Here is a 27,956-nt window from a genome sequence, read left to right as displayed (position 1 = left end):
TCTCCATCTAGGGACCCTATGACCTCACACAAGTTCACGTCTCTTAACCCAAAATACTCTGTGCTGCCTTGACCCTCTAATACTAATATCTGTGTGATTTATAAAGTGCCGTATCTGCTTTTTTTTTTCATTTTCGCTGCTGGTTTGGTAGGGATTGGAGACTTGCTGCTATGTTTCTTATCTGTGGTGTCTTGCACTTTGCAGGCTGCTCGGGCTGCGGCAGAGACATCAAGAACGGACAAGCGCTGCTCGCTCTAGATAAGCAATGGCACCTGGGATGCTTCAAGTGTAAATCCTGCGGGAAAGTCCTGACCGGAGAATATATCAGCAAGTAAGGAAGAATGACAAGCCCCATCATTTCCTCATTACTCGCATGTACATGAGATTCACACACCTCATACCACAGTCACATCTCATCATTTATTACTGCTGGCCCCCTGCCTGTATATCATATGTAAGAGGTAGTCACAGCCCCGCCCCCTGCCTGTATATCCTGTGTGAGAGGTAGTCACAGCCCCGCCCCCTGCCTTTATATCATATGTAAGAGGTAGTCACAGCCCCGCCCCCTGCCTTTATATCATATGTAAGAGGTAGTCACAGCCCCGCCCCCTGCCTGTATATCCTGTGTGAGAGGTAGTCACAGCCCCACCCCCTGCCTGTATATCCTGTGTGAGAGGTACTCACAGCCCCGCCCCCTGCTGATGACATCACTGATATGATAACTTGTCTTGTGCAGGGACGGCTCTCCGTACTGTGAGAAGGATTATCAGGTCTTGTTTGGGGTGAAGTGTGAGTCTTGTCATCAGTTCATCACAGGAAAGGTGCTGGAGGTAAGTTCGCTTCTCGCTTTCTTTTCTATTGGTCCGTGATGGTGCGGATCCTCTCCAGGGTTGGAGGTTTAAGGTTGAGAGACTTTGCGCCACATTTGATGAATCTGGCGCACTCCGCACACTCTACATGCAATCTGCACCAAGTAAAGACTGCACTACTTTTGATAAATGTGGCCCTTTGTGTCCAGAGCCCCTTCCCTTCCGCTGCTTCCACTGACTCTTTACTAACTTATTGTGCATCAATGTGATTATTGTACATAAAATCTCTCCATGCATTCTCTGATCTGACCACAAGAGGGCAGCAGATATTACTCTTTACTTGCACTTTCTGGACTGACCACCAAGTGGCAGCCTGTACTTATTATTTAGACTTTTCTCTAGAGTGGACCCTGGCTGATGCCTTGGGATAATTGGGGGGTCCTGTTCTCATATTTTGGGATCTTTTCTCTTTGTACGGTACAGACTGTCAGCTCTTAGGGTTAATAAGGATCTGGCTGATCTGATGTACTTCCTTCTGGTCCAGATGCTTGTGTATGGGGGAGTCTCTGTGGGGGGCACAGTTATCATCTCGTCCGGGGGCTGAGGTCATGTGTAGCAGTCGTTTCACATGAGATCCCCCCCATAATCCGGTCTTATACTTGTCAACAAGGAGTTAATAGTGATTCAATTTTCCCCCTGCACCTACGGTTCTGGAGGATTTTGGGCAGGGGGTGGCCATGTGACTGCCCTGGAGCTGCGCCACCATATGTTATAAATTATCTTATGTTATAAAAGGGTTAACATTTTTACACCTCAAATTTCAATGTAACATTCAACTAATTTGAGGTGAGGAGGAGATTTCTGGGATTTGCGCTCCTTGATGTGTACTGCAGGATTCTACTATTCCACATTTCACTGTCAGACCCCCTTCCTGTCTTACTGCCCTGATCTCCCCCCCCCCCCCCCCCCCATATCCATCGAGATGCAGTGCAGACCCCCTTCCCAGGGCCCCCTGCAGAACACAGACCAGAAATAGTTGGGCCTCGGCCATTTCCGGATTGTTCTCTTTGGGAGACTCCACGGGTGATCGCCCTGTTTACATCTGGATGTGACATTGTATCCAGGGAGAACATATACATGAGACAGTGACCCTGCGTACAGTCACATGACTTCTGCTTGTTGTTAGTGAATTGAAATGCATGAAAACTTGTCCCAATCTCTTAAACTTCTCACAGTTGAGGGTTTGTCACACTTGCATCCAGTCCAGGCTGTCCTTCGTGAGTGTAATTATCCTGTCTGCATTGTAACAAAACCTCATATGTGAGAAGTATTGGTTCTGAACAGATTGCCAACCTTCTTGTAAAATCTTGAGTGTTTCCATTCACTGACTGCAAGGGGAGGAGAGAAAATTGTGAGTTTCTTGGCTATCACATATGTAGTGACTTCCCAGGTGCTGGAGGTGACTCCTGTCTGCTACCATCATGTCACACCGATGACAGCTCACTTTCCATCTGTTAAGGATTATGCGTTACATTGCTGCATCCTGATTGGCCCAGCAGGATGGTGGTGATTATTGTGGGTATTTTCATTTTTTTTTAATTTAAGTTTTTCTCATTAAACTTCAGAAACCTTCAAGTCTGAACAAGCATGGAATGCGGCTGCAGAATTGTGAGTGCAGCTCTGCAGCACGGGGATGGCTGTTAAATTGTGATGACTGCAGCCACCCCTAGGGGGAGCTCATTATCTACTGATATATCCTGACCCGGGGGCTTGATGAGAGTTCATTTTCTTCTTAGTCAAAAGGGGCGGAGCCTTCGGAATGTTGTATTTATAATAAAGTGGTTACAATGTTGCGAGATACAGGATTAATAATGGCTATGGGCGGATAATAACTTGTGTCACATCCAGTTCTGGGTGCGGTGGAATAAGTGCAGCTCCGCTGCCGGGAGGATTCATAGCGACAACCTCTTCACGTCATGTAATGTTGGGGTAACTCCCTGCCCCCCTCTGTTATTTTTGTATGTCACTGTCCCCACATCAAGCATTATATAATACATTTTGATATTACTCTGAGCTCAGGCTTTGCAGTGTCGCCCCCTTTATCTGACTTTGGGGTGGGGGCACCATTTTAAGTGATGCCAATCCACTTATTGGGGGCCGATATCACACGGGGGTCCGCGCTGATGGTAAAGCTTCTTCATTGTTAATGTAAATTTATAAAATGTATTCCATCAATAGAACTAGAGGAGACCCCAAACTAGGACCCCAACTGCTTCAGCGCATAGTGTCCCCAATACTGATGTAAGGTGACTCATCCCTGGAGGTCCCCCCCTGATCCCTATGACATTAGGGGGTTCCCTCGGCTGTTTGTGCTGTGTCAGTTTTCGCTTCCTGTGACCTGGCAGAGCTGGAGAACATTCCGCGCCCCTCCCCGCAGCTCTGTGTATTGTCAGGAGAAAGATCTGCAGCTCAGTGCGAGGACAGAATTAAGTAATAAGGGTGATGCAGAGCAGCGATCACACCCTCACCCCAACATCCTACCAGAGACTGAGCCAGGGGAACCCCATATCAGAGAAGACTACAGGTCATCAGCCACAGGTAACAGCATCCAAAGTATAGTGTGAGCATATGTAACACCACAGATAGTACATCTGTACATAGGAGCAGTATTATAGTAGTTATATTCTTGTACATAGGGGGCAGTATTATAGTAGTTATATTCTTGTACATAGGGGGCGTATTATAGTAGTTATATTCTTGTACATAGGGGGCAGTATTATAGTAGTTATATTCTTGTACATAGGGGGCAGTATTATAGTAGTTATATTCTTGTACATAGGAGACAATATTATAGTAGTTATATTCTTGTACATAGGGAGCAGCATTATAGTAGTTATATTCTTGTACATAGGGGGCAGTATTATAGTAGTTATATTCCTGTACATAGGGGGCAGTATTATAGTAGTTATATTCCTGTACATAGGGGGCAGTATTATAGTAGTTATATTCTTGTACATAGGGGGCAGTATTATAGTAGCTTTATTCTTGTACATAGGGGGCAGTATTATAGTAGTTATATTCTTGTATATAGGAGCAGTATTATAGTAGTTATATTCTTGTACATAGGGGGCAGTATTATAGTAGTTATATTCTTGTACATAGGGGCAGTATTATAGTAAGTATATTCTTGTACATAGGGGGCAGTATTATAGTAGTTATATTCCTGTACATAGGGGGCAGTATTATAGTAGTTATATTCTTGTACATAGGGGGCAGTATTATAGTAGTTATATTCATGTACATAGGGGGCAGTATTATAGTAGTTATATTCCTGTACGTAGAGGGCAGTATTATAGTAGTTATATTCCTGTACATAGAGGGCAGTATTATAGTAGTTATATTCTTGTACATAGGGGGCAGTATTATAGTAGTTATATTCCTGTACATAGGGGGCAGTATTATAGTAGTTATATTCTTGTACATGGGGGGCAGTATTATAGTAGTTATATTCTTGTACATGGGGGGCAGTATTATAGTAGTTATATTCTTGTACATAGGGGGCAGTATTATAGTAGTTATATTCCTGTACATAGGGGGCAGTATTATAGTGGTTATATTCCTGTACATAGGGGCAGTATTATAGTACTTATATTCTTATACATAGGGGGCAGTATTATAGTAGTTATATTCTTGTACATAGGGGGCAGTATTATAGTAGTTATTTTCTTGTACATAGGGGGCAGTATTATAGTAGTTATTTTCTTGTACATAGGGGGCAGTATTATAGTAGTTATATTCTTGTACATAGGGGGCAGTATTATAGTAGTTATATTCTTGTACATAAGGGGCAGTATTATAGTAGTTATATTCTTGTACATAGGGGGCAGTATTATAGTAGTTATATTCTTTTACATAGGGGGCAGTATTATAGTAGTAATATTCCTGTACATAGGGAGCAGTATTATAGTAGTTATATTCTTGTACACAGGGGGCAGTATTATAGTAGTTATATTCTTGTACATAGGGGGCAGTATTATAGTAGTTATATTCTTGTACATAGGGGGCAGTATTATATTAGTTATATTCTTGTACATAGGGGGCAGTATTATAGTAGTTATATTCTTGTATATAGGGGGCAGTAGTATAGTAGTTATATTCTTGTACATAGAGGGCAGTATTATAGTAGTGATATTCTTGTACATAGGGGGCAGTAGTATAGTAGTTATATTCTTGTACATAGGGGGCAGTATTATAGTAGTTATATTCTTGTATATAGGGGGCAGTAGTATAGTAGTTATATTCTTGTACATAGAGGGCAGTATTATAGTAGTTATATTCTTGTACATAGGGGGCACTATTATAGTAGTTATATCCTTGTACATAGGGGGCAGTATTATAGTAGTTATATTCCTGTACATAGGGGGCAGTATTATAGTAGTTATATTCTTGTATATAGGGGGCAGTAGTATAGTAGTTATATCCTTGTACATAGGGGCAGTATTATAGTAGTTATATTCTTGTACATAGGGAGCAGTATTATAGTAGTTATATTCTTGTACATAGGGAGCAGTATTATAGTAGTTATATTCTTGTACATAGGGGGCAGTATTATAGTAGTTATATCCCTGTACATAGGGGCAGTATTATAGTAGTTATATTCTTGTACATAGGGGGCAGTATTATAGTAGTTATATTCTTGTACATAGGGAGCAGTATTATAGTAGTTATATTCTTGTACATAGGGGGCAGTATTATAGTAGTTATATTCTTGTACATAGGGGGCAGTATTCTAGTAGTTATATCCTTGTACATAGGGGGCAGTATTATAGTAGTTATATTCTTGTACATAGGGGGCAGTATTATAGTAGTTATATTCTTGTACATAGGGGGCAGTATTGTAGTAATATTTACATCTTTTTTGTGTGGATTATATTTTATTAGTGGTGGTTTTACCTGTTCTGTAATGTGATATATTATTTTTTGGTAATATTTATTTTTAGCTCCTGGAGTTTGATCTTCATCTTTTCTTTTGTGATATGTAGTTTGCCTCCTTTGTATTGCTATTACAAGGACACCATCTGCTCCCTCTGCAGTATTATTGCTGATTCTTCGTTACTGTGTGTTGTGTCATGTTTTATTAGTAAACAGTGAGGAACATTGGAGGATGTGTTTGCAAGGACCAATCACATTGCTCCTCTCCTCTCCTTGAGTCACCTGATTGGTTGCTGTGAGTACGTTTCCCACTTATTCTTTTCTGTAGTTTTCAGATCTCTCCCCCAGTGTCTTCTGCATTCTGGAAAAGTTGGGTGAGAATTATTTTAGCTGCTCTTGGCAGAAGTCGGTCCATTGGCTGCTGAGTTCTAGGTGGTGGTGAGGTGCTTGGGACGTGTTGGGTTGGGACTTGTGACTTGTCAGGATTTCACGCTGTTTTGCTGAGTCAGGTCGGAGTCTTCTGCTCTTATTGTCATGTGGCTCCATTGTGTCCAAAGGAGGCGCCAGGTGTCTCGTACCTCAGATACCTCAGTATTTCCAGGCAGAGATGTATGACCACATCTTGTATCTGTCACCTTGAGAATACAGGAGACTCCTTCTTCTCTTCTGGACTGTGGACGATTATGATGGTAAAACTTTATTTTTCTTAACATTTGAAATCTTTTTCATCCAGAGCTGCACTCAATATTCTCTGTTGTTTGAACCAACAAGGAGTGCAGATTAGAAGGATTTAGCAACATATTTCATGTCTGTATCCCTTGAGCTGGTACCTGAGGAGGACGGAAGGACAGAGGGACTGAGGGGTCTGGAGGAGAAGGAGGACAGAGGGGTGTGGAGGAGGACAGAGGGGTGTGGAGGAGGAGGACAGAGGGGTGTGGAGGAGGAGGACAGAGGGGTGTGGAGGAGGAGGACAGAGGGGTGTGGAGGAGGAGGACAGAGGGGTGTGGAGGAGGAGGACAGAGGGGTGTGGAGGAGGAGGAGGACAGAGGGGTGTGGAGGAGGAGGAGGACAGAGGGGTCTGGAGGAGGAGGAGGACAGAGGTGTCTGGAAGAGGAGGAGGACAGAGGTGTCTGGAGGAGGAGGAGGACAGAGGTGTCTGGAGGAGGAGGAGGACAGAGGTGTCTGGAGGAGGAGGAGGACAGAGGTGTCTGGAGGAGGAGGAGGACAGAGGGGTCTGGAGGAGGAGGAGGAGGACAGAGGGGTCTGGAGGAGGAGGAGGAGGACAGAGGGGTCTGGAGGAGGAGGAGGAGGACAGAGGGGTCTGGAGGAGGAGGAGGAGGACAGAGGGGTCTGGAGGAGGAGGAGGAGGACAGAGGGGTCTGGAGGAGGAGGAGGTCAGAGGAGTCTGGAGGAGGAGGTCAGAAGGGTCTGGAGGAGGAGGTCAGAGGGGTTTGGAGCAGGAGGAGGACAGATGGGTCTGGAGGAGGCGGCCAGAGGGAGTCTGGAGGAGGAGGACAGAGGGGTCTGGAGGAGGAGGACAGAGGGGCCTGGAGGAGGAGTAGGACAGAGGGGCCTGGAGGAGGAGTAGGACAGAGGGGCCTGGAGGAGGAGTAGGACAGAGGGGCCTGGAGGAGGAGTAGGACAGAGGGGCCTGGAGGAGGAGTAGGACAGAGGGGCCTGGAGGAGGAGTAGGACAGAGGGGCCTGGAGGAGGAGTAGGACAGAGGGGCCTGGAGGAGGAGTAGGACAGTGGGGTCTGGAGGAGGAGGAGGACAGAAGTGTCTGGAGGAGGACAGAGGGAGTCTGGAGGAGGAGGTCAGAGGGGTCTGGAGGAGGAGGTCAGAGGAGTCTGGAGGAGGAGGAGGACAGAAGTGTCTGGAGGAGGACAGAGGGAGTCTGGAGGAGGAGGTCAGAGGTGTCTGGAGGAGGAGGAGGTCAGAAGGGTCTGGAGGAGGAGTAGGACAGAGGGGCCTGGAGGAGGAGGAGGATAGAGGGGCCTGAAGGAGGAGGAGGACAGAGGTGTCTGGAGGAGGAGGAGGACAGAGGTGTCTGGAGGAGGAGGAGGACAGAGGGGTCTGGAGGAGGACAGAGGAGTCTTGTATATGTGTCTTCAGCTGTGTATATATGTGTATAGTTCTCGGTTTATATCTGTGTGTGTATATCTCTGTGTATACATGTGTGTGTGTGTGTGTGTGTGTAGTCCTGTGTGATCGGCTCAGTTTGTACTCTTCATGTTGTGTCATGTCTTGCCTCCAGGTCACAGTATTGTGCAGGGGGTGTCTGTACCTGTGCACTCAGAGCCTCCTGCACCTATAGGTGACACCCAGGGATGGCTGAGTGAGTAGCACATCTGCCTTGCAGCACTGGGGTCCTGGGTTCGAATCCCACCCAGGTCAACATCTGCAAAGAGTTTGTATGTTCTCTCCGTGTTTGCGTGGGTTTCCTCCGGGTACTCCGGTTTCCTCCCACACTTCAAAACATACTGTTAGGTTGTTTAGATTGTGAGCCCCATGGGGACAGGGACCAATTTGACATGCCTGTGCAGCGCTGCGTAATCTGTGTGCGCTATATAAATAAAGAATTATTATTATTTATTAAGTACAGGGGATCATAGCGCCGCTTTATGAGGAGTTAATCTCTGCAGAAGGTTTGATGCAAAATATGGCAACTCTCCACAATTTCTGGTGCTATCTGTGTCTGGGAAAGCTGAGTCATCCTGAATGGCATGCCTCCTGATTATGTAAGTGTGGAGATGATGCTGTGTAATTAATGCTGTGTGTTTCACGCCCTGATACCGGGTAATAACAGCGCTTGCTGCTGTATTTATAGCCATGATGCTGCAGGATTCAGAGAGACTGAGGGAGAGACAAGTGACAATGGGGACACAGGAACACCAATAAATACCTATGGAAACTGTCAGCAAGATGGGGACAGAGCGTTCATTCTACATTGACCTCGTAACCATGACCATGTACAGATAACTAAAGAATAATATGCAGAATATGCAGGCACTGAACAAGCAGGGGATGTAGCTAGAGCAGTGAGTGCAGCTCTGGAGTACAATACAGGCAGTGAGGTGCCTCCAGTGTGTACATAGCTGGTGGGATTCTTCTTTGTTGGGAGACCTCTGTGGGGCCCCAGCAGGGGGATGGGGGGTCTCATTCCTTAGGGGTCGCCATGTTCTTTGTTTTTCAGAGGATAATAAACATTTTAATGGAAACAAAACTTCCTCCACTAATTAGTAATTACAGGAAATGAGGCTCATTATCTCCAGCCTCTGACCTGGGAAATGCTTCCCAGATGGACCAAGTCTTCTACTCCACCATCTGCAGAATGTCAGAGTATATTCCATACTTTATACTCTGAATCCCACGGCCCCTAGTGATACCTTTACTTATATCACTATGAATGGTCCAGTATTCCGCACTGATTTACATCTTCATAATGAGGGCATAGAATAGTGGCTGTATAATCTGTATGTAGTGAGCTCCATCTAGTGGTGGTGTATAATCTGTATGTAGTGAGCCCCCCCTAGTGGTGGTGTATAATCTGTATGTAGTGAGCTCCCCCTAGTGGTGGCTGTATAATCTGTATGTAGTGAGCTCCCCCTAGTGGTGGCTGTATAATCTGTATGTAGTGAGCTTCCCCTAGTGGTGTCGGTATAATCTGTATGTAGTGAGCTCCCCCTAGTGGTGTCGGTATAATCTATATGTAGTGAGCTCCCCCTAGTGGTGGTTGTATAATCTGTATGTAGTGAGCTCCCCCTAGTGGTGGCTGTATAATCTGTATGTAGTGAGCTCCTCCTAGTGGTGGCTGTATAATCTGTATGTAGTGAGCTCCTCCTAGTGGTGGTTGTATAATCTGTATGTAGTGAGCTCCCCCTAGTGGTGGCTGTATAATCTGTATGTAGTGAGCTCCTCCTAGTGGTGGCTGTATAATCTGTATGTAGTGAGCTCCTCCTAGTGGTGGCTGTATAATCTGTATGTAGTGAGCTCCCCCTAGTGGTGGTGTATGGTCTCTATGTAGTGAGCTCCCCCTAGTGGTGGTGTATAATCTATATGTAGTGAGCTCCCCCTAGTGGTGGCTGTATAATATGTATGTAGTGAGCTCCCTCTAGTGGTGTCTGTATAATCTGTATGTAGTGAGCTCCCCCTAGTGGTGGCTATATAATCTGTATGTAATGAGCTCCTCCTAGTGGTGGCTGTATAATCTGTATGTAGGGAGATCCTCCTAGTGGTGGTGTATAATCTGTATGTAGTGAGCTCCCCCGAGTGGTGGTGTATAATCTGTATGTAGTGAGCTCCCCCTAGTGGTGGTGTATAATCTGTATGTAGTGAGCTCCCCCTAGTGGTGGTGTATAATCTGTATGTAGTGAGCTCCCCCTAGTGGTGGTGTATAATCTGTATGTAGTGAGCTCCTCCTAGTGGTGGTGTATAATCTGTATGTAGTGAGCTCCTCCTAGTGGTGGTGTATAATCTGTATGTAGTGAGCTCCCCCTAGTGGTGGTGTATAATCTGTATGTAGTGAGCTCCTCCTAGTGGTGGTGTATAATCTGTATGTAGTGAGCTCCTCCTAGTGGTGGTGTATAATCTGTATGTAGTGAGCTCCTCCTAGTGGTGGTGTATAATCTGTATGTAGTGAGCTCCCCCTAGTGGTGGTGTATAATCTGTATGTAGTGAGCTCCTCCTAGTGGTGGTGTATAATCTGTATGTAGTGAGCTCCCCCGAGTGGTGGTGTATAATCTGTATGTAGTGAGCTCCCCCTAGTGGTGGTGTATAATCTGTATGTAGTGAGCTCCCCCTAGTGGTGGTGTATAATCTGTATGTAGTGAGCTCCCCCTAGTGGTGGTGTATAATCTGTATGTAGTGAGCTCCTCCTAGTGGTGGTGTATAATCTGTATGTAGTGAGCTCCTCCTAGTGGTGGTGTATAATCTGTATGTAGTGAGCTCCCCCTAGTGGTGGTGTATAATCTGTATGTAGTGAGCTCCTCCTAGTGGTGGTGTATAATCTGTATGTAGTGAGCTCCTCCTAGTGGTGGTGTATAATCTGTATGTAGTGAGCTCCCCCTAGTGGTGGTGTATAATCTGTATGTAGTGAGCTCCTCCTAGTGGTGGTGTATAATCTGTATGTAGTGAGCCCCTCCTAGTGGTGGCTTTATAATCTGTATGTAGTGAGCTCCCCCTAGTGGTGGCTGTGTAGTCTGTATGTAGTGAGCTTCGCCTAGTGGTGGTGTATAATCTGTATGTAGTGATCCCCCCCTAGTGGTGTCTGTATAATATGTATGTGAGGAGCTCCCCCTAGTGGTTGATGTAAAGAAAGTTTTCAGTGGTGGCTCTTCCCACATGCCGCCATACTGTGCGCTCTTCCCACATGCCGCCATACTGTGCGCTCTTCCCACATGCCGCCATACCGTGCGCTCTTCCTACATGCCGCCATACTGTGCGCTCTTCCCACATGCCACCATACTGTGCGCTCTTCCCACATGCCGCCGTACTGTGCGCTCTTCCCACATGCCGCCGTACTGTGTGCTCTTCTCACATGCCGCCATACTGTGTGCTCTTCCCACATGCCGCCATACTGTGCGCTCTTCCCACATGCCGCCATACTGTGCGCTCTTCCCACATGCCGCCATACTGTGCGCTCTTCCCACATGCCGCCATACTGTGCGCTCTTCCCACATGCCGCCATACTGTGCGCTCTTCCCACATGCCGCCATACTGTGCGCTCTTCCCACATGCCGCCATACTGTACGCTCTCCCACTTGCCGTCATACTGTGCTCTCTTCCTGGTGGCTACTATACTGTATTTTCTTAACACATGCCGCTATACTGTGTGAGCTTCCTGGTGGTCACCATTCTGTGTTGTCCTCCCATATGCCGCCATACTGTACGCTCTTCCTGGTGGTCACCATTCTGTGTTGTCCTCCGATATGCCGCCATACTGTACACTCTTCCTGGTGGTCACCATTCTGTGTTGTCCTCCCATATGCCGCCATACTGTACGCTCTTCCTGGTGGTCACCATACTGTGTTGTCCTCCCATATGCCGCCATACTGTACGCTCTTCCTGGTGGTCACCATACTGTGTTGTCCTCCCATATGCCGCCATACTGTACACTCTTCCCGGTGGTCACCATTCTGTGTTGTCCTCCCATATGCCGCCATACTGTACACTCTTCCTGGTGGTCACCATACTGTGTTGTCCTCCCATATGCCGCTATACTCTGCGCTCTTTAGCATCAGGATTGGTATTCGACGTATAAGAGGAGTCCGTCGTCTTTTTCATTGTATCGTTCTTGCCTTTCCCATGAAACTATACAAGGGGGTGGAGTCTGTAACTTTTCGCTGTCATGGGATTATAATTGTCATGAAAATCCTGACGATGTATTGTCCTCAACCGCTGTCACAGAGGCACGAAGCCTCAGCGCTGTGGACAGTCTGCTGAGCTGTGTATCCAATGCTATCCTGTGTGATACTGTCTACTGAGCTGTGTATCTAATCCTGTCATGTGTGATGTATCTAATCTCTGTGTCCTCAGGCTGGGGATAAGCACTACCACCCGAGCTGTGCACGATGCAGCAGATGTCAGCAGATGTTCACCGAAGGAGAGGAAATGTATCTCCAAGGTAAGATGTCTCCAACCTCGGTGCTGGATGTCTCACTGGGATGTGTCCTGAGGTGTGAGGTACTGGATGTCTCATTGGGATCTGTCATGGGGTATGAGGTACTGGATGTCTCGCTGGGATGTGCCCTGAGGTGTGAGGTACTGGATGTCTCGCTGGGATGTGCCCTGAGGTGTGAGGTACTGGATGTCTCATTGGGATCTGTCATGGGGTGTGAGGTACTGGAAGTCTTGTTGGGATGTGTCCTGAGGTGTGAGGTACTGGATGTCTCTCTTGGATCTGTCTTGGGGTATGAGGTACTGGATGTCTCGCTGGGATGTGTCCTGAGGTGTGAGGTACTGGACGTCTCTCTTGGATCTGTCTTGGGGTATGAGGTACTGGATGTCTCTCTTGGATCTGTCTTGGGGTGTGAGGTACTGGATGTCTAGCTGGGATGTGTCCTGAGGTGTGAGGTACTGGATGTCTCTCTTGGATCTGTCTTGGGGTGTGAGGTACTGGATGTCTAGCTGGGATGTGTCCTGAGGTGTGAGGTACTGGATGTCTCTCTTGGATCTGTCTTGGGGTATGAGGTACTGGATGTCTCGCTGGGATCTGTCCTGAGGTGTGAGGTACTGGATGTCTCTCTTGGATCTGTCTTGGGGTGTGAGGTACTGGATGTCTAGCTGGGATGTGTCCTGAGGTGTGAGGTACTGGATGTCTCTCTTGGATCTGTCTTGGGGTATGAGGTACTGGATGTCTCGCTGGGATTTGTCCTGAGGTGTGAGGTACTGGATGTCTCTCTTGGATCTGTCTTGGGGTGTGAGGTACTGGATGTCTCGCTGGGATTTGTCCTGGGGTGTGAGGTACTGGATGTCTCGCTGGGATCTGTCTTGGGGTGTGAGGTACTGGATGTCTCGCTGGGATCTGTCTTGGGGTGTGAGGTACTGGATGTCTTGCTGGGATTTGTCTTGGGGTATGAGGTACTGGATGTCTCTCTTGGACCTGTCTTTGGGTGTGAGGTATTGGATGTCTAGCTGGGATGTGTCCTGAGGTGTGAGGTACTGGATGTCTCTCTTGGATCTGTCTTGGGGTATGAGGTACTGGATGTCTCGCTGGGATTTGTCCTGAGGTGTGAGGTACTGGATGTCTCTCTTGGATCTGTCTTGGGGTGTGAGGTACTGGATGTCTCGCTGGGATTTGTCCTGGGGTGTGAGGTACTGGATGTCTCGCTGGGATCTGTCTTGGGGTGTGAGGTACTGGATGTCTCGCTGGGATCTGTCTTGGGGTGTGAGGTACTGGATGTCTTGCTGGGATTTGTCTTGGGGTGTGAGGTACTGGATGTCTCTCTTGGACCTGTCTTTGGGTGTGAGGTATTGGATGTCTAGCTGGGATGTGTCCTGAGGTGTGAGGTACTGGATGTCTCTCTTGGATCTGTCTTGGGGTATGAGGTACTGGATGTCGCGCTGGGATTTGTCCTGAGGTGTGAGGTACTGGATGTCTCTCTTGGATCTGTCCTGGGGTGTGAGGTACTGGATGTCTCTCTTGGATCTGTCTTGGGGTGTGAGGTACTGGATGTCTCGCTGGGATTTGTCCTGGGGTGTGAGGTACTGGATGTCTCTCTTGGATCTGTCTTGGGGTATGAGGTACTGGATGTCTTGCTGGGAATTGTCTTGGGGTGTGAGGTACTGGATGTCTCTCTTGGATCTGTCTTGGGGTATGAGGTACTGGATGTCTTGCTGGGATTTGTCTTGGGGTATGAGGTACTGGATGTCTCTCTTGGATCTGTCTTGGGGTATGAGGTACTGGATGTCTCTCTTGGATCTGTCTTGGGGTATGAGGTACTGGATGTCTCTCTTGGATCTGTCTTGGGGTATGAGGTACTGGATGTCTCTCTTGGATCTGTCTTGGGGTATGAGGTACTGGATGTCTCTCTTGGATCTGTCTTGGGGTATGAGGTACTGGATGTCTCTCTTGGATCTGTCTTGGGGTATGAGGTACTGGATGTCTCTCTTGGATCTGTCTTGGGGTAAGAGGTACTGGATGTCTCTCGGATCTGTCTTGGGGTACGAGGTACTGGATGTCTCTCTTGGATCTGTCTTGGGGTACGAGGTACTGGATGTCTCTCTCGGATCTGTCTTGGGGTACGAGGTACTGGATGTCTCTCTCGGATCTATCTTGGGGTATGAGGTACTGGATGTCTCTCTTGGATCTGTCTTGGGGTATGAGGTACTGGATGTCTCTCTCGGATCTGTCTTGGGGTATGAGGTACTGGATGTCTCTCTTGGATCTGTCTTGGGGTATGAGGTACTGGATGTCTCTCTTGGATCTGTCTTGGGGTATGAGGTACTGGATGTCTCTCTTGGATCTGTCTTGGGGTACGAGGTACTGGATGTCTCTCTTGGATCTGTCTTGGGGTACGAGGTACTGGATGTCTCTCTTGGATCTGTCTTGGGGTACGAGGTACTGGATGTCTCTCTTGGATCTGTCTTGGGGTACGAGGTACTGGATGTCTCTCTCGGATCTGTCTTGGGGTACGAGGTACTGGATGTCTCTCTTGGATCTGTCTTGGGGTACGAGGTACTGGATGTCTCTCTCGGATCTGTCTTGGGGTACGAGGTACTGGATGTGTCTCTTGGATCTGTCTTGGGGTATGAGGTACTGGATGTCTCTCTTGGATCTGTCTTGGGGTATGAGGTACTGGATGTCTCTCTTGGATCTGTCTTGGGGTGTGAGGTACTGGATGTCTCGCTGGGATTCGCTCACCGTCATCGTTTACCTTGGCCTGCGCTCGCTGTCGCCCCGGTGATGAGTTACACCCAGTTTTCAATTTTCCTTTTTGGCTTTTCTCTAGAATATTTCTTCATCGCAGCATGTGATCCGTCACAATGTATCACATCATCAATGTGCAGCCAATCCAAGGCTGATCTGTGGATCAGGAGCAAACACCCCTATGTACTGCAGAGAACCCCCATACTGCTACATGTAACATACAGTATACACACAGTATACATATAATATACATACAATTTACATATGGTATACACACAATTTGCATTTAGTATACATACAGTATACATAAAATATACACAACAGTATTCATATAATATACATACAGTATCCACACAATACATACGCTGTATACATATAATACATACGCTGTATACATATAATACATACGCTGTATACATATAATACATACGCTGTATACATATAATACATACGCTGTATACATATAATACATACGCTGTATACATATAATACATACGCTGTATACATATAATACATACGCTGTATCCACACAATACATACGCTGTATACATATAATACATACAGTATCCACACAATACATACGCTGTATACATATAATACATACGCTGTATACATATAATACATACGCTGTATACATATAATACATACGCTGTATACATATAATACATACGCTGTATACATATAATACATACATACTATATACTTGTAGGTTTCAAAACTCCTCACACTCCTTGATCTCATCATCATTGTTAAATGTTACAGCCACAAATTTCAATCTAATTTACTGATATTTTATGTCATAGAGAAACACAAAGTATCGAATATTTGTGATGTGGAAAAAAATGTAGTCACCCCCCTGAACTAGGATCCCCCTAAATATCATCCAGTGTCAGGTCGCCTCTAGAAGTCTCCTCATTAGTAATTAGAGAACATCTGGATGTCACCGAACAAACAGCAGCTCAGGGATAGAGATATGGCACAGTGCACAGCAGGGTGAGGAGGCTCTGAACAGCTTCCACTGCACAATTTGTAACTTGAAGGAATATGGCACAGCTGCTAACCTACCACGACCTAGCCTCCAGCCTCTAGATGTGCAAATGGAGGAGCCTCCAGCCTCTACATGTACAAAGAGGAATGGGGGAACCTCCAGCCTCTAGATGTGCAAATGGAGGAGCCTCCAGCCTCTACATGTACAAAGAGGAATGGGGGAACCTCCAGCCTCTACATGTACAAAGAAGAATGGGGGAACCTCCAGCCTCTAGATGTGCAAATGGAGGAGCCTCCAGCCTCTACATGTACAAAGAGGAATGGGGGAACCTCCAGCCTCTACATGTACAAAGAAGAATGGGGGAACCTCCAGCCTCTACATGTACAAAGAAGAATGGGGGAACCTCCAGGCTCTAGAGGTACAAAGAAGAATGGGGGAACCTCCAGCCTCTAGATGTACAAAGAAGAATGGGGGAACCTCCAGGCTCTAGATGTACAGAGAAGAATGGGGGAACCTCCAGCCTCTAGATGTACAAAGAAGAATGGAGGAACCTCCAGCCTCTAGATGTACAAAGAAGAATGGAGGAACCTCCAGCCTCTAGATGTGCAGAGAAGAATGGGGGAACCTCCAGCCTCTAGATGTACAAAGAAGAATGGGGGAACCTCCAGCCTCTAGATGTACAAAGAAGAATGGGGGGGACCTCCAGCCTCTAGATGTACAAAGAAGAATGGGGGAACCTCCAGGCTCTAGATGTACAAAGTAGAATGGAGGAACCTCCAGCCTCTAGATGTACAAAGAAGAATGGGGGGGACCTCCAGCCTCTAGATGTACAAAGAAGAATGGAGGAACCTCCAGCCTCTAGATGTACAAAGAAGAATGGAGGAACCTCCAGCCTCTAGATGTGCAGAGAAGAATGGGGGAACCTCCAGCCTCTAGATGTACAAAGAAGAATGGGGGGGACCTCCAGCCTCTAGATGTACAAAGAAGAATGGGGGAACCTCCAGGCTCTAGAGGTACAAAGTAGAATGGGAGGAACCTCCAGCCTCTAGATGTACAAAGAAGAATGGGGGAAACCTCCAGCCTCTAGATGTACAAAGAAGAATGGGGGGACCTCCAGCCTTTAGATGTATAAAGAAGAATGGGGGAAACCTCCAGCCTCTATATGTACAAAGAAGAATGGGGGGACCTCCAGCCTCTAGATGTACAAAGAAGAATGGGGGGACCTCCAGCCTCTAGATGTATAAAGAAGAATGGGGGAAACCTCCAGCCTCTAGATGTACAAAGAAGAATGGAGGAACCTCCAGCCTCTAGATGTACAAAGAAGAATGGGGGGACCTCCAGCCTCTAGATGTACATGAAGAATGGGGGAACCTCCAGCCTCTAGATGTACAGAGAAGAATGGGGGAACCTCCAGCCTCTAGATGTACATGAAGAATGGGGGGACCACCAGCCTCTAGATGTACATGAAGAATGGGGGGACCTCCAGCCTCTAGATGTACATGAAGAATGGAGGAACCTCCAGCCTCTAGATGTACAAAGAAGAATGGGGGAACCTCCAGCCTCTAGATGTACAAAGAAGAATGGGGGAACCTCCAGCCTCTAGATTTACAAAGAAGATTGGGGGGACCTCCAGTCTCAAGATGTACATGAAGAATGGGGGAACCACCAGCCTCTAGAGGTACAAAGAAGAATGGGGGAACCTCCAGCCTCTAGATGTGCAAAGAAGAATGGAGCAACCTCCAGCCTCTAGATGTGCAAAGAAGAATTGGGGGACCTCCAGCCTCTAGATGTGCAAAGAAGAATTGGGGAACCTCCAGCCTCTAGATTTACAAAGAAGATTGGGGGGACCTCCAGTCTCAAGATGTACATGAAGAATGGGGGGACCACCAGCCTCTAGAGGTACAAAGAAGAATGGGGGAACCTCCAGCCTCTAGATGTACATAAAGATTGGGGGAACCTCCAGCCTCTAGATGTGCAAAGAAGAATGGGGGAACCTCCAGCCTCTAGATGTACATGAAGAATGGGGGAACCTCCAGCCTCTAGATGTACAAAGCTGGTAGAGACGTCCCCCAACAGACTTTCACACGTAGTTGATACTTTGTATTGCTCTAATTATTAAGCACTGATTGGTTGCCTTGATTAATAACGCATTGTTACTGCTTAGGCCGTGTTCACACTTTCATGCAGAGGCAGAAGGACAAACGTTTTATTTTCTCTAGCATAATTGTGACCACTGTGATGTATAACAACTCACCCCAGAATCACCTGTGTCCTCTCCTCCTCCACAGGGTCTACGGTCTGGCATCCGGACTGTAAGCAGACTACCAAGACGGAGGAGAGACAGCGGGTAAGTACCGGCATCTATCTATCTGATCAGTCTGGGGGCTGCGAGGGGTCACTGCTGACCCTGGGTCTGACCCCTCTAGGGTGTGGATAGTGTGAGCTGTTCTCTCTGGGTCCCGGTGGAATGTTCCGCTGCTCAGAGCTTGGCCGCTGTACAGCGCTGGAGATAATATCACACATTATTATAATCAGCCTCTGACCATCTATGTGACTGGGATCAAGCTAAATGTCAGGCACACTGAGCCCCTGACCCCCAGAGCCCCTGACCCCCGGAGCTGACACTCACACATTCTTTAGTAATTTCTGTAATATGGCAACCACTCAGCTTTACTACACCAGGAATGTGGAGTGACACATACAAAGCAATGTCTTGCTCTTGTAGTGAATATCTACCCCTATCCCTCCTCCTTGCATCATCCTGCTTTTAGATCCAGTCTGCACATAAATTCATACAACTTATTTCTAAAAATCCTGGTACAGAACATCATAATACATAATCACTGTATGCTAAACTACCGCTGAGGGGAGCTAACGATATACTGATTATACAGCCACACCTAGGGGGGGGGTCGCTACATACAGATTATACATCACCACTAGGAGGAGCTCACTACATACAGATTATACACCACCACTAGGAGGAGCTCACTACATACAGATTATACACCACCACTAGGGGGGATCACTACATACAGATTATACACCACCACTAGGGGGAGCTCACTACATACAGATTATACACCACCACTAGGGGGAGCTCACTACATACAGATTATACACCACCACTAGGAGGAGCTCACTACATACAGATTATACACCACCACTAGGGGGAGCTCACTACATACAGATTATACCGACACCACTAGGGGGAGCTCACTACATACAGATTATACACCACCACTAGGAGGAGCTCACTACATACAGATTATACACCACCACTAGGGGGGATCACTACATACAGATTATACACCACCACTAGGGGGAGCTCACTACATACAGATTATACACCACCACTAGGGGGAGCTCACTACATACAGATTATACACCACCACTAGGAGGAGCTCACTACATACAGATTATACACCACCACTAGGGGGAGCTCACTACATACAGATTATACCGACACCACTAGGGGGAGCTCACTACATACAGATTATACACCACCACTAGGAGGAGCTCACTACATACAGATTATACACCACCACTAGGGGGAGCTCACTACATACAGATTATACCGACACCACTAGGGGGAGATCACTACATACAGATTATACACCACCACTAGGAGGAGCTCACTACATACAGATTATACAGTCACCACTAGGGGGAGCTCACTACATACAGATTATACACCACCACTAGGGGGAGCTCACTACATACAGATTATACACCACCACTAGGAGGAGCTCACTACATACAGATTATACGGTCACCACTAGGGGGAGCTCACTACATACAAATTATACAGCCACCACTAGGGAAAGCTCACTACATACAGATTAAATAGCCACCACACTAGGGGGAGCTCACTACATACAGATTAAATAGCCACCACACTAGGAGGAGCTCCTCACATACAGATTATACAGCCACCACTAGGAGGAGCTCCTCATATACAGATAATGCAGTCACCACTAGGGGGAGCTCACTACATACAGATTATACATCCACCACTAGGGGGAGCTCACTACATACAGATTATACAGTCACCACTAGGGGGAGCTCACTACATACAGATTATACTCCACCACTAGGGGGAGCTCACTACATACAGATTATACAGTCACCACTAGGGGCCGCTCACTACATACAGATTATACAGTCACCAATAGGGGAAGCTCACTACATACAGATTATACAGGCTCCACTAGGGGGCGCTCACTACATACAGATTATACAGTCACCACTAGGGGAAGCTCACTACATACAGATTATACAGGCTCCACTAGGGGGAGCTCACTACATACAGATTATACAGTCACCACTAGGGGGCGCTCACTACATACAAATTATACAGTCACCACTAGGGGAAGCTCACTACATACAGATTATACAGGCTCCACTAGGGGGAGCTCACTACATACAGATTATACAGTCACCACTAGGGGGAGCTCACTACATACAGATTATACAGCCACCAGTAGGGGAGTCGCCCACGTTGCAGTGTTTGCGTTCAGTGATCTCTTCTCTCTCTGCAGCGATTTCCATTGTTTTTTCCGGGGTTTATGAAGAGAAAGGTATCCCCCGCCCACAATCATTCAGGGGTCACCGATGATTTCTGCACTTTGGTGATAATTAACTCACATTGGGATTCTGTGTGTCCTCACTGCTGGTCTCTACCCTCCGGTCACTATTCACACTGTGTGTTTTTGCTCCGCTCCCATTCTCATGCCTTCCCTCTTGGTTGCTGATATTGGGGTGCAGTACAAGGTGGTAGGTCGGGGTCAGAGGGTTCATAATCTGATGATTGATATTGTTTCTTATGTTTCAGCCCACAAGGTCTTCATCTGAGAGCGTCTACTCCCGTACCGGCTCTAGTATTCCGGGATCTCCGGGGCACACCATTTGTGTAAGTACCACTGCGACACCCTGACCTCTGCCGCATAATCCCCATTCTCTGCGCTCTCTATTCCTGCTGTAATGCTGTCTACTGCTCTCTGCTCTCTACTCTGGGCTCTCTATTCTGGGCTCTCTATTCATGACTGCTGTCTAATGCTCTGCTTTATTATTCTGCGCTCTCTATTCTGCACTCCCTATGGCTCTGTGCTCTCTACTGTTCAGTGCTCTCTATTCTGCGCTCTCTATTCCTTACTGCTGTCTAATGCTCGGCACTTACTATTCTGCACTCGCAGGGTCTGTGCTCTGTATTCCACTCTGCTGTCTAATGCTCAGTGCTCTCTATTCCTGACTGCTGTCTAATGCTCTGCTTTACTATTCTGCGTTCTCTATTCTGCACACTCTACTGCTCAGTGCTCTCTTTTTTGTGCTCTTTATTCCTCTATGATGTCTAATATTTGGCAGTCTTTATTCCTCACAGCTGTCTATTGATTGGCACTCTCTATATTCTGTACTTTCTGGTTCTGTGCTCTCTATTCCCCTTTGCTGTCTAATGCTCTGTACACTCTATTCTGCACTCTCTTTACCGCTCGGCTGTCTAATGCTCTGCGCTCTCTTTACCCCTTGGCTGTCTAATGCTCTGCTCTCTTTTTACTCTAATGCTCAGAGCTCTCTATTCCACACTCTCTATTCTGCGCTCTCTATTGCCTGGATTTTTTATAATACTCTTATTACGCTCCGATCATGTGACCTCTCAGGCTAAGGTAGACGATGAGATCCTGGACTACAAGGACTTGGCCGCCATCCCCAAGGTGAAAGCCATCTACGACATAGAGCGCCCGGACCTCATCACCTACGAGACCTTCCACATATCCACGTATGAGGAGCGGCAGAGCCTGGGGGAGGTGAGGACTCGCCTGTGCTGGGACTTGTGGTGCGCCTTGTAGGGTGGGGGTCCTGTGAGGAGACTGTTATCTCTGACCTCGCTGACTCTTGTCCACAGCCGCCGAGCCCCCGGAGTGACCGCTCCTCCGTCCTGAATGAGAGAGTAAGTGCGGGAGCGCCAATCATCTCGCCACGTACAATGTAACAATATGTTTACTAATCACTGAGCCCCCAGAGCCCCCACACTCATCCTCCTCTCTTTCCATTTTTCTGTTTCTGGAAAAGCTGGGTGACGTGATTATTCATAGATGATAATTTAGGAAAGCTGAGTGATGAGCGTTAATGGACTATAATTGTCACTCTATTACCCAGCTTTCCCAGTGTCCTGTGTACTATACTGAGATTGTATTGTACGTAGATGATCATTCAGGAGTTTGGGAAAGCTGGGTGATGACCCCTAATGAAGCGGTAGTGATATCCCTATTGGTTATCACCAGGCTTTTCCAGGAAAGGACTGATGTTAGTGCCAGGTCTATGGAGTGTGTGATGATTCTCCTCCATTGCTGCGGTGTTGTTACATTGTTGCGGCTTGGGGTCCCCTTCTGTAGTGTGATCAGCGCTTCTGAGACGCACGGATTCAGCCGCAGTCAGCTGTGCGTCCGCCATGATAGTGCGCTGGCGGTCGGCTGTATTCCCAATACGTCTGAATCTCTGCTGTGATTGTCTCTGTCTTATAATCAATTAACCCGTCGTTGCTTTGATGAGGGGAGCGGCAGAGCGCGGGCGGCAGAATACGTAAATCAGAGGTGTCACTCATACATAAGGTGGACTTTTTTGTCTGTTGCTATGAAAACACATTGCTCTTCATAGGAGATGCAGACCCAGAACAGACGGAAGTGGCACAGAACTTTCCTGCGGCTCTGGTGGAGGCACATGAGGTTTATGAGCTTGTAATCAGCAGGGCACAGGGTGAGAGGGGCATCAACTACAGGGCAAGGGGGCACAGGGTAAGGCGGTATTGGCTACAGGGTAAGGGGGCACAGGTTAAGGGTTATTGGCTACAGGGTAAGGGGCACAGGGTAAGGGGGTATTGGCTCTAGGGCATGGAGCACAGGGTAAGGGGGCATTGGCTGCAGGGCATGGGGCACAGGGTAAGGGGGCATTGTCTGCAGGTTAAGGGGGCACAAGGAAAGGGGGCACAGGGTAATGGGGTATTGGCTACAGGGTAAGGCGGCATTGGCTGCAGGGCATAGAGCACAGGGTAAGGGAGCATTGGCTGCAGGGCATGGGACACAGGGTAAGGGGGTATTGGCTACAGGGTAAGGGTGCACAGGGTATGGGGGCACAGGGAAACGTGGCACAGGGTAAGGGGGCATTGGCTATAGGGCATGGGGCACATGGTAAGGGGGCATTGGCTGCAGGGCAAGGGGGTATTGGCTACAGGGCACGGGGGCAGTTGAAGGGACACAGGGTGAGGGGGTAGGTGAAGGGGCACTAGGCACAGGGTGAGGGGGCGGGTAAAGGGGCACTGGGCGCAGGTTAAGGGGGCACATGACACTCTGCAATGTTCTGGATTGGAGCGGACTGTGCTCATCACCTGGACCCAATATAAAGAATGAATCACAGGACTTCTGACATAGAAATGGTCCTGCAGCGCCCCTCAGTGTCTGTGCCTGGTACTACCACATTATTAACCCCTGCTCTGCCGCCCACAGCTTTGTAGATACATAGATACCTGTGATCTTTGTATAGATATAAGGACTAACATCTGATTGGGTTACTAGCTCCTTATATCAGGACACGTCCCCGATCGTAATAATATTATATCTTCTATTACAGTCCCCCAGGACCTTGTCTCCCACTCCTTCTGCTGAGGTGAGTCCATGACACTGTACTGACACATTGTAACGGTGGAGCTGTCTCATCCATGTCTTCTCCTAGGTTTTCTCTATACCCGGATTGATATCTTATCTGTCCCTATGACAACACTCCCTGTCACCATTGTTATCATCATAACTAGCTTTCAGATATTGCTGTGGACTGTGTGTAATTGTTGGCCTGCTATTCAGGAGCCTGGCAAAGCTGGGTGACGGTCCTTGTAGCAGGGGAAGGTGTAAATGTTTGCCTGCCAGGAGATGAAATAGAAGGACTTGCAGTTTTTTGGGATGTGACCCTCTTGTCCCTCTTTAGGGATATCCGGATGGCCGCGATCGGATCATTCAGAGATCCACCAGCCAAGGATCCATCAACTCCCCTGTTTACAGCCGCCATAACTACACACCCACCATCTCCCGATCCCCGCAGCATTTCCACAGACCGGGTAAGTAGCCGCTTAGTACATGGTGTATACAGAGGGGGTCCTATAGTCACCTCCCGGTGGGGTCACCACCATCTCTGCTGTCAGTATATTGTTATATGATGTTACTGCGCCATCTAGTGCACAGTCAGTGCATGACTATGGCTACATTTGGGGGGTATCCATTAGGACTCATGTTTTACATGCCAGTATTAAAACTCCCCCCACTGCCACCACGGCCTCTAAGATTTGGATGAAATCTCCACCAGGTCCCACCTGTTTAAATCCGGTGGGTCAGGAGTGAGAGGTGTAATATATTGCCCGCTACTGGTCAGGAGTGAGAGGTGTAATATACACTGCCACCTACTGGTCAGGAGTAAGAGGTGTAATATACACTGCCACCTACTGGTCAGGAGTGAGAGGTGTAATATACACTGCCACCTACTGGTCAGGAGTGAGAGGTGTAATATACACTGCCCCCTACTGGTCAGGAGTGATAAGTGTAATATACACTGCCCCCTACTGGCCAGGAGTGATAGGTGTAATATACACTGCCACCTACTGGTCAGGAGTGAGAGGTGTAATATACACTGCCCTCTACTGGTCAGGAGTGATAGGTGTAATATACACTGCCACCTACTGGTCAGGAGTGAGAGGTGTAATATACACTGCCCTCTACTGGTCAGGAGTGATAGGTGTAATATACACTGCCACCTACTGGTCAGGAGTGAGAGGTATAATATACACTGTCCCTTGCTGGTCAGGAGAGAGAGGTGTAATATACACTGCCCTCTACTGGTAAGGAGTGAGAGGTATAATATACACTGCCCCCTGCTGGTCAGGAGTGAGAGGTGTAATATACACTGCCCCCTACTGGTCAGGAGTGAGAGGTGTAATATACACTGCCCCCTACTGGTAAGGAGTGATATGTGTAATATACACTGCCCCCTACTGGTCAGGAGTGAGAGGTGTAATATACACTGCCCTCTACTGGTAAGGAGTGATAGGTGTAATATACACTGCCCCCTACTGGTCAGGAGTGATAGGTGTAATATACACTGCCCCCTGTTGGTCAGGAGTGAGAGGTATAATATACACTGCCCCCTACTGGTCAGGAGTGAGATGTGTAATATACACTGCCCCCTACTGGTTAGGAGTGATAGGTGTAATATACACTGCCCCCTGCTGGTCAGGAGTGAGAGGTGTAATATACACTGTCCCCTACTGGTCAGGAGTGAGAGGTATAATATACACTGCCCCCTACTGGTCAGGAGTGATAGCCCCCTACTGGTCAGGATTGATAGGTGTAATATACACTGCCACCTACTGGTCAGGAGTGAGAGGTGTAATATACACTGCCCCCTACTGGTCAGGAGTGATATGTGTAATATACACTGCCCCTACTGGTCAGGAGTGAGAGGTGTAATATACACTGCCCCCTACTGGTCAGGAGTGAGAGGTATGATATACACTGCCCCCTACTGGTCAGAAGTGAGAGGTGTAATATACACTGCCACCTACTGGTCAGGAGTGAGATGTGTAATATACACTGCCCCCTACTGGTCAGGAGTGATATGTGTAATATACACTGCCCCCTACTGGTCAGGAGTGATATGTGTAATATACACTGCCCCCTACTGGTCAGGAGTGAGAGGTGTAATATATTGCCCTCTACTGGTCAGGAGTGAGAGGTGTAATATACACTGCCCCCTACTGGCCAGGAGTGATATGTGTAATATACACTGCCCCCTACTGGCCAGGAGTGATATGTGTAATATACACTGCCCCCTACTGGTCAGGAGTGAGAGGTGTAATATACACTGCCCCCTACTGGTCAGGAGTGAGAGGTATAATATACACTGCCCCCTACTGGTCAGAAGTGAGAGGTGTAATATACACTGCCACCTACTGGTCAGGAGTGAGAGGTGTAATATACACTGCCCCCTACTGGTCAGGAGTGATATGTGTAATATACACTGCCCCCTACTGGTCAGGAGTGATATGTGTAATATACACTGCCCCCTACTGGTCAGGAGTGAGAGGTGTAATATACACTGCCCCCTACTGGTCAGGAGTGAGAGGTGTAATATACACTGCCCCCTACTGGTCAGGAGTGAGAGGTATAATATACACTGCCCCCTACTAGGTCAGGAGTGAGAGGTGTAATATACACTGCCACCTACTGGTCAGGAGTGATAGGTGTAATATACACTACCCCCTACTGGTCAGGAGTGAGAGGTGTAATATACACTGCCCCCTACTGGTCAGGAGTGATGGGTATAATATACACTGCCCCCTAATGGTCAGAAGTGAGAGGTGTAATATACACTGCCCCCTACTGGTCAGGAGTGATGGGTATAATATACACTGCCCCCTAATGGTCAGAAGTGAGAGGTGTAATATACACTGCCCCCTAATGGTCAGAAGTGAGAGGTGTAATATACACTGCCCCCTACTGGTCAGGAGTGATAGGTGTAATATACACTGCCCCCTACTGGTCAGGAGTGATAGGTATAATATACACTGCCCCCTACTGGTCAGGATTGATAGGTGTAATATGCACTGCCCTCTACTGGTCAGGAGTGATAGGTGTAATATACACTGCCCCCTACTGGTCAGGAGTGATAGGTGTAATATACACTGCCCCCTACTGGTCAGGAGTGAGAGGTATAATATACACTGCCCCCTACTGGTCAGGAGTGAGAGGTGTAATATACACTGCTCTCTACTGGTAAGGAGTGAGAGGTGTAATATACACTGCCCCCTACTGGTAAGGAGTGATATGTGTAATATACACTGCACCCTACTGGTCAGGAGTGAGCGGTATAATATACACTGCCCCCTACTGGTCAGGAGTGATAGGTGTAATATACACTGCCCCCTACTGGTCAGGAGTGATAGGTGTAATATACACTGCCCCCTACTGGTCAGGAGTGATAGGTGTAATATACACTGCCCCCTACTGGTCAGGAGTGAAAGGTGTAATATACACTGCCACCTACTGGTCAGGAGTGATATGTGTAATATACACTGCCCCCTACTGGTCGGGAGTGATAGGTGTAATAAACACTGCCCCCTACTGGCCAGGAGTGAGAGGTATAATATACACTGCCCCCTACTGGTCAGGATTGATAGGTGTAATATACACTGCCCTCTACTGGTCAGGAGTGATAGGTGTAGTATACACTGACCCCTACTGGTAAGGAGTGATAGGTGTAATATACACTGCCCCCTACTGGTCAGGAGTGAGATTTGTAATATACACTGCCCTCTACTGGTCAGGAGTGAGAGGTATAATATACACTGCCCCCTACTGGTCAGGATTGATAGGTGTAATATGCACTGCCCTCTACTGGTCAGGAGTGATAGGTGTAATATACACTGCCCCCTACTGGTCAGGAGTGATAGGTGTAATATACACTGCCCCCTACTGGTCAGGAGTGATAGGTATAATATACACTGCCCCCTACTGGTCAGTAGTGAGAGGTGTAATATACACTGCCCCCTACTGGTCAGGAGTGCTGGGTATAATATACACTGCCCCCTACTGGTCAGTAGTGAGAGGTGTAATATAGACTGCCCCCTATTGGTCAGGAGTGAAAGGTGTAATATACACTGCCCCCTACTGGTCAGGAGTGAAAGGTGTAATATACACTGCCCCCTACTGGTCAGGAGTGATGGGTATAATATACACTGCCCCCTACTGGTCAGGAGTGATGGGTATAATATACACTGCCCCCTACTGGTCAGGAGTGAAAGGTGTAATATACACTGCCACC

At 47.6% G+C, this 27,956-nt stretch overlaps 1 protein-coding gene across 27 annotated transcripts in view; it reads left to right on the top strand.

Moving 5' to 3' along the window:
- The window catches only part of ABLIM1 (actin binding LIM protein 1), a 139,362-nt gene that overhangs the window by 87,772 nt on the left and 23,634 nt on the right, over positions 1-27,956 (top strand). For 17 of the 27 annotated variants that reach the window (XM_072129368.1, XM_072129361.1, XM_072129352.1 and 14 more), the window contains 10 exons: positions 205-331; positions 737-830; positions 12,277-12,364; positions 18,386-18,444; positions 20,639-20,677; positions 20,932-21,009; positions 21,755-21,901; positions 22,000-22,044; positions 23,721-23,756; positions 24,072-24,201. In XM_072129368.1, coding sequence (XP_071985469.1) covers positions 205-331; positions 737-830; positions 12,277-12,364; positions 18,386-18,444; positions 20,639-20,677; positions 20,932-21,009; positions 21,755-21,901; positions 22,000-22,044; positions 23,721-23,756; positions 24,072-24,201 — 843 coding nt within the window. The remainder of the gene's footprint in view (positions 1-204; positions 332-736; positions 831-12,276; positions 12,365-18,385; positions 18,445-20,638; positions 20,678-20,931; positions 21,010-21,754; positions 21,902-21,999; positions 22,045-23,720; positions 23,757-24,071; positions 24,202-27,956) is intronic. The other 10 variants (XM_072129377.1, XM_072129363.1, XM_072129356.1 and 7 more) reach the window with 3 other exon arrangements.

This window comes from Engystomops pustulosus, chromosome 11, assembly GCF_040894005.1.
Source record: "Engystomops pustulosus chromosome 11, aEngPut4.maternal, whole genome shotgun sequence".
NCBI lineage: Eukaryota > Metazoa > Chordata > Amphibia > Anura > Leptodactylidae > Engystomops > Engystomops pustulosus.
Note: the sequence above shows the minus strand (reverse complement) of the source record. Positions and strands in the feature narration are given on the sequence as shown.